We start from the raw sequence: 12,297 nt of genomic DNA, 5'->3' as shown, positions 1-12,297 counted from the left end.
AAAAATTATCCAGTTCATTTTCTTTTTTGTCTTGGTGAGTCTTAAGTGATATGTTAGTATATATAGGTAATCAGTGCAGTCAACAGTAATGTTGGTCACAAAACAAATATATTTAAAAATGGTTAAAAAATATATTTTGATAAAACTATGGATAAAAACCCACCAGATGATCACGTACTGTCCTTGTTGAGTGGGAAAGTGTGTATCACTCGAGGTGAATCTATGCCTCATTTTCAAAGGTTGCTAGTACAATCTATTTAAAACAACTCAATACCTTCTACTCCCAAGTTATTGTTATAGTGCTGAATAACCAATGGTAGCAATTAGTCCGCTATTCGATAGCCCAGTTTGCTTCCCCAAATTAATATACCACAGTGTGCTCATTGAAAATCAGGGTTATAACATCTTTACGTTGAATACCTTGTATCCTTGGCTTGTACTCTTAGTGACTGTAACTGCCGCCAGCTAGCCGTCTCACAGGTGTATGCTGAATGCTTTTCCTTGTCTGTTATCATTGTGGCATCATACCATGCAACTGCCGTTAGCCAATAGGGGTTCCGTTTTTGGGCTTCTTGTGCAGAGAACTGGTTCAAGGAGTAAAATTGTCTTCAATATCCTTTAGGGTAGGAATAAAGAAAGGTCTGGCACCATCAATGCGTTTTGCCGTTTGCACAGCTTTATCAAGATTGAAATGGCTGGTGGCAGTTAGGTATTCAAAGTAAAGGTGTTATAACCCTGATTTTCACTGGAGCACACTGTGGTATAATAATTTTGGGAAGCAAACTAGGCTATCGAATAGTGGACTAATTGCTACCATTGGTTATTCAGCACTATACCAATACCTTGGGAGTAGGAGGTATCAAGTTGTTTTAAATGGATTGTACTAGGAACCTTTGAAAACGAGGCATAGATTCACCTCTAGTGATACACACTATTCCACTCAACAACAAGGACAGTACGTGATTCTCTGTGGTCGATTTGTATCCATGGTTTAATCATAAGGTATTTTTTTAATATATTTGTTTTGTGTCCGGTCACATCATAGAATTCATACAATATTGTCATAATAAATATTTTACTCTTTACTGTTTTTCTATATATTCTTGCATACATCTTGCATATATTTATTTAACCCTTTATAGCTGCTAGCGCTCTTATACACACTTTTTTCTTTTCTCTTCTGTCTACCTACCTGCTTGTGGGAGCAGGGTTGTATAGGAGCAAGGGTACTTATCTGCGCAACCCTAGAAATATACAAGTGTGAAAATACGGATAGTAGATCCTAGAATAGCTAGAAATGGAGTTATGCTGTTTATTTACCAGTAAAACAACAAGACAGAAAGATGTGCTGCATGTGTGAATCAGTAACACAAGGTGTATAAGGCACAAATAGGAGACACAGGGTACTCACATGTGACAAAGGCGCCTATAGGGACAGGCTGGATTTTTTTAAAAGCATAGCTAGCTAAACTCTGGAGTGTCTTGAACTCCAGAGACACAGAAACACAGGATCTGCAGCAGAGAGTGGTAAGAGGGCAAACAGACAGCCCTCTTGGTAGCGGAGGCTAAGAGATAGACACATATTTAAAAACAAATCATGCTGATTCCAATGTAAACTATAGCATAAGGTTTGGAGAAATTATGCAACGCGTTTTTCGGAAGAACCGTTTCATCAAGCATATAAAATTGATATGAATAGACCCCTTATATAGGGCTACGCTACCAAAAGGAAAATACAACCCCTCCCTCTCCAATGAGCAGACAGCCCAATCAGAACCCTTCATCTCAAAACTACCAAATTGTTAAACCTGTATCCAATTATTGGTGCAAAACTATGTAACCAAATAAAGTAGGAAAGAAAGTAACATTGTGTGTAATTCTATTTCGATCACTCATATGGTGTAATGTATTATTAATATAGCAACTGACAAACTGCTCGTGGGTGCCGCTATATAAATAAAAACTTCAATATCCAAGATCATCAGTCATTTGCCTAAAACCACAGATACGTTACAATCACAGGCTACATACGCCTAATATATGATGTGTTAATACAAAAAGTGCCTTGCCGGGGGTGGCGTACCTGAATACTGGAAAATACTTACATGTTACTTAGTGTATAAAAGAATAGTTATACGATCGCCATTATAATTATACAATCACCATATATGTATGTTCTATTCCATTGGCAGTTTCGGATCAAAAATACGTATACAAACTCCGTCCACTACATTAGTACTGATTGGTTGCCATATATGCGTAATGATTGGTGCACTGCCTATGATGCATCAATATTAGTAAGTATATATGTTGCCAGTTTCGGATCAGACAAACGTGGTTGTAAATAAAAACGTAATGGTTGATACAATGTCTGTAATGCATCAATATGTATATATATCTACGTGATATGCCAATAGATAGGCACAAAAAGTGAGATAATAGCGTCTATCCAATATATACATATAAGATACAATATAATCCAATAAATTAATCTGTGGTGTGTGATCTAACAATAATACTAGTAGAAATGTATGTGAAGGACAAAATATGTGTATAATGTGAGGAGTGTGTGGGTGACTACCAAGACAATAGAAATATAATGTGAATGGAGAATGACTAACACCAGGGGGTGAATAAAAGGGGTGTGCGTATAAAAAGGAACAATAAATATTGTAATGTGTGTGTGCAGTGATATTAGAGCTAATGAGAGTGGGAGCATAAATTGTGCATATAATTGGGCATAATGAGAGCATAATACATAATGAGACATATAATATAAAGATACTATTAAGTCAAATATGAGACCTGCATTAAGCAAGAGAAAAAAAACTATTTAGTGATACTAATAAGATAATAAGGGAGTACTGGAGAACAGCATCAAGGAGATACTAATAAGATGGTAAGGGGATATAGAGGAATGGCATATAGGTATAAATTGGATTACGTAGATAAGTGAACACCCTAAATATAGGGAAATAAAATATGAAGAATGTCAATTCATGACATATATATTAGAAGCCCCAATGGTAAATATAGACCAATAAATGGTGCAACAATTTGGTATTGAGAATCTGGTGTACAAAAAAGGCAAGATAAAATAATAATACATGGTGATAAAATTAACATAAATAAACTAAAATGAAGAGTGATACATAAGAATAAAGAAAAAATATATTCAGTGATATGTTCATAACATAAGCTCCAACCCATGTTCATATTACTTAATTAAGACGTAAAGGAAACAGAGTTTGGAATCTGTATATCCAAAAAGTCTCCCTTTGTCTGAGCTTGGTGAACCTATTGTAGCGACGACTAGGAGGGATGCTTTCTAAGGGAGTAATTTTTAACTTACAGTATCCCGGGTGCAAGCATTACTGTACAGGTGGCCAACGTTTTACAATGGTTCAATTTACACCGTTTCAGAATAACAACCTTTTTTCCAGTCATGTGACTGCTATTGAAAAGCATTGAGAAGCAGTGCATTTATTAAAATAGCCAGTAGGTGGAGCTGTCCGCTTGTTTTGCAGCAAAGCCAAGCAAGCTGAAATTAATCAGTTTAACCAGACCTGAGCTATCAAGCAGATTTCAAAGGAACAAGATCTTCCTGTCTGTAACTCAGTCCAGATTGGAATGCATAGAAAGAACTGTTTGCAGAAAAATGCAAGTGAAGTCTGTGTTGTGTGATTATTTTATTAGGTTTATAATGCTGTCTAGCATTTAAAGTCTTCATTTCTAAGCTTTAAAAATAATGTATTAAGTGTTACTTATGACAATTCTGAGAGTGGCCTGGAACCTAACTCCCTCACTTCCCATTGACTTACATTATAAACTGGGTTTCAATTTACAACGGTTTTGATATACGACCATTACTTCTGGAACCTAACCCCGACGTAAACTGAGGGCTACCTGAATATATATATATATTGCTTTATAAACTATATATTCATTATATCAGCCCTAGAGCCTCCTATAGGAGATAAATATTTTTTCCTTTATTTTATTTACCAGTAACATAATATAATGGAGTCCGAGCTGGACCTATTTGCAGGAATTGCTGTGTACAGGTGTAACTTATATTTATCAGGAGCTGCTTACCTTAAGGAAGTAACTTGGTGGAAGATTAAGGTTTATTGTTTATACATTGCACTGATATTCTCTGCTGCCACTTGGATTATGGTGCAGGATTGGATTGTTTAGCGTTTGATTCATTTCTAGGTTCCTGTTTCGCTGACTACTCTTCTCCCTAATAATTCTATTCCACCAGTCCTTGTTTGTGCTGTGACCTTTTGACTTTGGACTGGATTACCATTTAGCGCTAAGATTTGTGCACAGAATTACATTTCCTGTTGTGATCTTGTCCTGTCTCACTACATTTCTCTCATATCCTCCGCGTAGACATTACCTACCAACAAATATTCAGGACTGTAACGTCTGTTGATCATGTCCAAAGCTCTAAGAGTGTTGGAATAGTGTATATAAAAACATACTGATTAACTTTTGGGTCTTTTACATCATTTGCACATGAGGATATTATTATGCAGCTATTTCATACACAATATTATTTAGTCAACATAGATGTATAATAGCTTTTATATAAGCTGTTTCCATTATGAGATTTAATAGGTGCAATCTTAATAAATATATTAAGAAATGAGTTATATATTGAAAGAACTCAAGGAACTGTGTCAAAAAGATTGAAATTTATTCAGTAATATTACAGGATTTAAACCAAGAAACAAAATGTACATAATATCCTAAAATCTTTACACAGGTTGTTTTTCCATTTCAAGAATAATTCCAGTTAAACACAATTGATTTAACCATTCACTTGCGCAAAGTTTAATCAATAATTGGTGTATTTTATTAATATTGTAGATTAATAAATTCAGAACCAAGTTGGTTCTTAGTTTCAAAAATATATAAAAAAAAAATTCTTGTCAAGCTGATTAATTGCCCTTCCCCCTCCACACTAGTATTAATCATTTCACAATTGAGAATCTAATGCATATATTGGTATCTGTTCCAGCTTTACAATTAATCCAAAACTTTTGTCTTTGTGAAATGCTAAATATTAATGAACAGTCCTTACTTAAAGCTTTAACCAACCCCACATCACATGCACAGACAAATAACAAATGAAATTAACCAGTATTCCAAGATATATAAAGACGACTTCAGAAATGTACCATAAAAACAGACAATATTTTATACATACAGAGCACAACATCTACTTAAAGGGATATTAAACAATATCAGGTTGTAACAAAAAATGTTTAACTATATGCAGTTGAAAAACAACAACTTCACAATAATTTATTTTACCCCCTTTTCCTGTAACTCTGAAAATCTCAGTGGAATTTAGGAAACCAATGGGTGCTCTCATGTTTGATCTGCTTTTTCTTTCGATCTCTTCTGCTGGGGACAATTAAGTACACATATAATACAGCCAGTAAAAAAGAGACTGTGAAAACAAGGTTGTCGGGAATATATTTTCTCTGCAAAGGGGTTAAACGCATATAATAATAATTATTATTATTATCATCAGGTATTTGAAGAGTGCCAACAGGTTCCGCAGCGCTATGAACATAGGTGGTATATAAAAACGATTACAGGTATCAAATGGGGAGAGAGGGTCCTGCCGAGAGTTGCACTGTTGAAGTCGGCTCTTATGAAGATGAGCTACAAACAGTTGGGCTCATAGGCTTACATGCTATGGGGTTTTAGGGGATAGCAGTGGAGATAGGAAGGTTAGTGTAGGTTGTAAGCATCCCTGAATAGTAGAGTATTCAGGGAGCACTTGAAGCTTTTAAAACTAGGGGAGATTCTTGTGGAGCGAGGCAGAGAGTTCCATAAGATGGGAGTCAATCTTGAAGACGGGTATGTGAGGAGGTAACAAGAGAGAAGGACAGTAGGAGATCATGAGCGGAGCGAAGGGGACGGGAGGGAAAGTATCTGGAGACAAGGTCTGAGATGTAGGGGGGAACAGTGCAATTGAGGGCTTTGTGTGTCAGAGTGAGAATTTTGTGTTTAATCCTGGAGGCAAGAGGAAGCCAGTGAAGGGATTGGCAGAGAGGTGCGGCAGACGAAGAGCGACGTGCAAGGAAGATGAGCCTGGCAGAGGCATTCATTATGGATATAAGAAATACTGTTTGAAACCACAGAGCACTGCAGGTCCTGAGCGGAAACTCATGCTGCTGGCTGGGACCTGCGGGGGTTAAATATAGGAGTGTAGGGTTGCTGGTTTTACAATGACATGTTCTAAAGTATTTTATAGAAACTAAACCTTTACACTTCTCTTCAATATTTAAACAACTAATATAACTGGAAAAAAATGCATCTACGTTTTATTCTATGGTTAACCTTTGCGCTGAATACATCAAAAAGTCTAGAATGTATTTACTGTTTAATATCCCTTTAAGTAATGACACAATAATTTCTAAGTGATTATGCAAATGATTACATGACATCTGGGCAATCAACATACAAATACAGTATTACTGTTATCAGAATCTATTACCATTCAGCTTTGTTTAAAATGTTGTTCTGTCTCACAATATAGAATGTGTGTGTTTAAAATACTACTGATATTGTGTAACAAGACATAATAGAACGTAAAGATTATTATAAATTATAATATTTCTTTATAAAACTGACAACAAATAAATATTCAATTGTAAAAGTCCATATGCTATTTACTGACTTGTTCAAATGTATAATGATTAAGTAGCACACATCCTTGTTATTATATTGATATAAGTTTTTTTCCCAAATATACAAAGTAGAAACAGCACCAATCTTGATTGTCTTAATTCAGGTATGGGTATGGATTACCATTTCCCATAGATACGATCAAGTGAATACGTTGGACCTAGATGGGTTAATAACGGTCAATGGTTCTCTTGCTGGACTTTTTTTCATTTGATAAAAAAATAAGCCTGTGCGCTGATTATTTCAAGGGATACAGACAGATGGTTTCAAACAAGTAATAGCTTAAAAAATAATAATCTGGTGCAATATTTTATTTGTAAACAGATTTGTTTATTTTACAAGTTGTTGAACCCATGCATTTAGTTTTAATAAATGGTCAAAGTTGAGTTCACATGCCATCCCAGATGAGGATACAACAGGCAAGCCAATCAACAGCAAGCATACATAAAGTCACTGACCATATCCTCATCTGGTATTTCAGGTTGTAACAACTTTGAATCCATGTTTAACTCTTTTAATAGAGTTTAGGTAAGAGGATGGAATCTGTTTAGAAACAAAAAAGTTCTAACAAAATATTTTTTACATTAGAAGGACCCTTTAAAGCACATTTATTGTTAGTAATCATCTACTAATTTTAGAAATACAGCTTTCGATGTTTCAAAGCAATGCTTATGTTTCTTTATTAAAAAGGCACTCAAGTCAAAATTAAACTTTTATAATTCAGATAGAGCAGGCAATTTTAAAAAACTTCCCAATTTACTTCCATTAACAAAATGTGCAAAGTCTTTTTATATTTAAACTTTTTGAGTCACCAGCTCCTACTGAGCATGTGCAAGAATTCACAGAATATACGTATATGCATTTGTGAATGGCTGATGGCTGTCACATGATACAGGGGGGGAGTGGAAATAGATATAACTCTGAAATTTGACAGAAAAAAGTCTACTAGTACTCATTTGAAGTTCAGACTAAGTTCCATTTCATTTCCATTTGTTGATTATGCAAATCTACTGTGTTTACTGGTCCTTTAAGATTTCCCTACGTAGATCAGGGTTCAGCAAACCTTTTTAAGCATGGTGCTTAAAGAACAATACAAACATGCCTGTACCCACAGCAGATCAAACACTGTGCCCTGCTGCCCCTCTGTCAGCCTCATACCTACATTACACGAGACCCCTGATCTGGCAGCCTCTGGTCCTGTAGCCCTTGTGTCACACCTGTACCCATATCAGATCAAACACCTGGCCCTGCAGCCCCTCTGTTAGCTACATACCCACATCAGATTCCACTCCAACCTTGCAGTCTAGCAGTCAGACACATGACATCAGACCCATGGCCCTGCAGCCCCTGTTGGCTACATACACACATCAGATCCCACCCTGACCCTGTAGTCTAGCTGCCAGCCTCAAACCACATTAGATCAGACTCCTGACCCTGCAGCCCCTCTGTAAGCTATATACCCACATCAGATCCCACCCTGACCCTGTAGTCTAGCTGTCAGCCACATGAACCACATTAGATCAGACCCATGGCACTGCAGCCCCTGTTAGCTACATACCCACATCAGATCCCACCCTGACCCTGTAGTCTAGCTGTCAGCCACATAAACCACATTAGATCAGACCCATGGCCCTGCAGCCCCTGTTAGCTACATACCCACATCAGATCCCACCCTGACCCTGTAGTCTAGCTGTCAGCCACATAAACCACATTAGATCAGACCCATGGCACTGCAGCCCCTCTGTTAGCTACATACCCACATCAGATCCCACCCTGACCCTGTAGTCTAGCTGTCAGCCACATGAACCACATTAGATCAGACCCATGGCACTGCAGCCCCTGTTAGCTACATACCCACATCAGATCCCACCCTGACCCTGTAGTCTAGCTGTCAGCCACATAAACCACATTAGATCAGACCCATGGCCCTGCAGCCCCTGTTAGCTACATACCCACATCAGATCCCACCCTGACCCTGTAGTCTAGCTGTCAGCCACATAAACCACATTAGATCAGACCCATGGCACTGCAGCCCCTCTGTTAGCTACATACCCACATCAGATATCACCCGTCCCTGTAGTCTAGCTATCAGATACATAAACCACAATAGATCAGACCGATGGCCCTGCAGCCCCTCTGTTAGCTACGTAACCACATAAGATTCCACCCTGACCGTACAGTCTAGCTGTCAGCCACATAAACCACATTAGATAAGACCCATGTCCCTGCAGCCCCTGTGTTAGCTAGAATACAGGGGGGGGGTTCAGAGTGGGATCTGATGTGGGTATGTAGCTAACACAGGGGCTGCAGGGCCATGGGTCTTATCTATTGTGGTTTATGTGGCTGGCAGCTAGACTACAGAGTCATCCTGGAATCTGATGTGGGTATGTAGCTAACAGAGGGGCTTGCTTTGATTTCACGTACCTGTGGTTGGAACCATTAATATTTTTCAGCCTCACCCCTCACCACGTTATTAAAAAAACAAAAATCACTCTGCCAGAAACGGCATGCACACTGTAGGTTGCTGACCCCTGACATATAGAAATCTCTTTGAGGCAACACAGAAGAAATCCTTCACTTTTTAAATGCAAAATTATGCTACAATTATTTATTTCACTATATTTGTATTCAAATTCATTTGGCAGTGTCCCTATAAAAAAAAAAACAAATCTATATGTGTAGATAGATGCAAGATAGATCCCGGATAGAGTCACTAAAATTAGGCAATTAGTAAACTTGCTCCATAGGAACACAGACATTGAAGAGTATTGTCTGACTGGCAAGCTCCAAATCATAAATCTAGGCCAATGACCACAAAAAACAGACTAATATACATTCCTACACAACTAATATAGTTTACTATTTGTCATTTATCAAAGCCAAATCTTGTACTCCCTTTATGAAAATGATTTTGCACATTTATGCCTTGAAACAAGAAAATAATGAAATCTTAGTCCTTTCTAGCAGTAAATGGAATTCATTTAATTGTCCAAGTGTGACGACGGTGACTCATTGGGCTTTATTATCAAGAATGATGAATCAACCTCGAATGAGCATTTGTTTGGTTTACTTTACATCATGAAGATTTAACTTTAAATAGCGCCAAGTGTTCCCCTAAATAAATAGCAAAACAAATCAAATGTACGTTTCACTCATTTATTTTTGATTTGATGTTACAGAGGATCCAATCGTGCTCCACAGACATGTGTTGTTCTAGATGACCATTTTTGAAATACATCTATCCCTGAAATAACAAAAAAGAAAAATATATAGTGTTAGAGATCATCGTTAAAAAAAAAGAAATACGCATGACATCATTTACTTTAATCACATGCCATATTTTAAAGAGATATAGAAGGGCAAAAAGAAGATGCTCTAATATGCTTATTGGTGGATACACACATGGGCCTCTTGTCATTCACTCAACAGATGTGTTCATCTAGGTCCCAGTTGTGCATTGCTGCACTGATGCTGACTTTAACTATGTGTTTAAGGGGATATTAACTCCCTTGCAGGGTTTTATGCAAGAAGTAGTACAATAATACATGTTGCAAAGCATCACAGCATTTTCTTTTTGCACTTTTAGGTTTCTTTACTATGCTGCATGAATGTGCAGTGAAAGACCTTTTTCTGTGCACTTTTATTTTAAAGTTAGTGCATATAGATCGGTGACTGTTAGATCTCCCTGCTTCTTAAACTGTTAGCTTTTATTTAGTCTCTCTACTTTTAAGGATATGTTTGGTAAAATACTTGTGTATCCTCCCATATATATGTTTGTGTACAACTGAGACGTATGTATCTATTGCTCACCAGATGATATTGACAACTCCCTTAGAAAAGCTGGTTGAATCAGCAGAAGAACACCCAGGAGCTAGGCACACCTGGCTAAACACTGGTACCAGCAGCAAGACACCAGGTTAAACCTGATGTCTGGAGCCAGATACACCAGTTCTATGTACATTCATAAATCCTTAAGTATTGGCTATAGGAAAGCTGTATAAAAATAACCAGCAGAAGAAATTTACACTCCCAGTGAGAGGTAGGAGAGATAGAAAACATAATTTATGCTTACCTGATAAATTCCTTTCTTCTGTAGTGTGATCAGTCCACGGGTCATCATTACTTCTGGGATATTACTCCTCCCCAACAGGAAGTGCAAGAGGATTCACCCAGCAGAGCTGCATATAGCTCCTCCCCTCTACGTCACTCCCAGTCATTCGACCAAGGACCAACGAGAAAGGAAAAGCCAAGGGTGAAGTGGTGACTGGAGTATAAATTAAAAAATATTTACCTGCCTTAAAAACAGGGCGGGCCGTGGACTGATCACACTACAGAAGAAAGGAATTTATCAGGTAAGCATAAATTATGTTTTCTTCTGTTAAGTGTGATCAGTCCACGGGTCATCATTACTTCTGGGATACCAATACCAAAGCAAAAGTACACGGATGACGGGAGGGATAGGCAGGCTCTTTATACAGAAGGAACCACTGCCTGAAGAACCTTTCTCCCAAAAATAGCCTCCGATGAAGCAAAAGTGTCAAATTTGTAAAATTTGGAAAAAGTATGAAGCGAAGACCAAGTTGCAGCCTTGCAAATCTGTTCAACAGAGGCCTCATTCTTGAAGGCCCAAGTGGAAGCCACAGCTCTAGTAGAATGAGCTGTAATTCTTTCAGGAGGCTGCTGTCCAGCAGTCTCATAAGCTAAACGAATTATGCTACGAAGCCAAAAAGAAAGAGAGGTAGCGGAAGCTTTTTGACCTCTCCTCTGCCCAGAGTAAATGACAAACAGAGAAGACGTTTGTCGAAATTCCTTAGTTGCCTGTAAGTAAAATTTTAGAGCACGGACTACATCCAGGTTGTGCAGTAGACGTTCCTTCTTTGAAGAAGGATTTGGGCATAAAGAAGGAACAACAATCTCTTGATTGATATTCCTGTTAGTAACTACCTTAGGTAAGAACCCAGGTTTAGTACGCAGGACTACCTTATCCGAATGAAAAATCAAATAAGGAGAATCACAATGTAAGGCTGATAATTCAGAGACTCTTCGAGCCGAGGAAATAGCCATTAAAAATAGAACTTTCCAAGATAACAACTTTATATCAATGGAATGAAGGGGTTCAAACGGAACGCCCTGTAAAACATTAAGAACAAGGTTTAAACTCCATGGTGGAGCAACAGTTTTAAACACAGGCTTAATCCTGGCCAAAGCCTGACAAAAAGCCTGGACGTCAGGAACTTCTGACAGACGTTTGTGTAACAGAATGGACAGAGCTGAGATCTGTCCCTTTAATGAACTAGCAGATAAACCCTTTTCTAAACCTTCTTGTAGAAAAGACAATATCCTAGGAATCCTAACCTTACTCCAAGAGTAACCTTTGGATTCACACCAATATAGGTATTTACGCCATATCTTATGGTAAATCTTTCTGGTAACAGGTTTCCTAGCCTGTATTAAGGTATTAATAACTGACTCAGAAAACCCATGTCTTGATAAAATCAAGCGTTCAATTTCCAAGCAGTCAGCTTCAGAGAAGTTAGATTTTGATGTTTGAAGGGACCCTGTATCAGAAGGTCCTGTTTCAGAGGTAGA

General features: G+C 37.8%; 1 protein-coding gene across 3 annotated transcripts in view; it reads right to left on the bottom strand.

Annotated features, from left to right (window-relative positions):
- Positions 1-4,681: 4,681 nt before the first annotated feature.
- Positions 4,682-12,297, bottom strand: part of MLF1 (myeloid leukemia factor 1) — a 96,616-nt gene continuing 89,000 nt past the window's right edge. For all 3 annotated transcript variants that reach the window (XM_053710088.1, XM_053710089.1, XM_053710090.1), the window contains one exon: positions 4,682-9,952. In XM_053710088.1, coding sequence (XP_053566063.1) covers positions 9,922-9,952 — 31 coding nt within the window. In that variant the 3' untranslated portion in view covers positions 4,682-9,921. The remainder of the gene's footprint in view (positions 9,953-12,297) is intronic.

Source organism: Bombina bombina, chromosome 4 (genome assembly GCF_027579735.1).
Source record: "Bombina bombina isolate aBomBom1 chromosome 4, aBomBom1.pri, whole genome shotgun sequence".
Lineage (NCBI taxonomy): Eukaryota > Metazoa > Chordata > Amphibia > Anura > Bombinatoridae > Bombina > Bombina bombina.
Note: the sequence above shows the minus strand (reverse complement) of the source record. Positions and strands in the feature narration are given on the sequence as shown.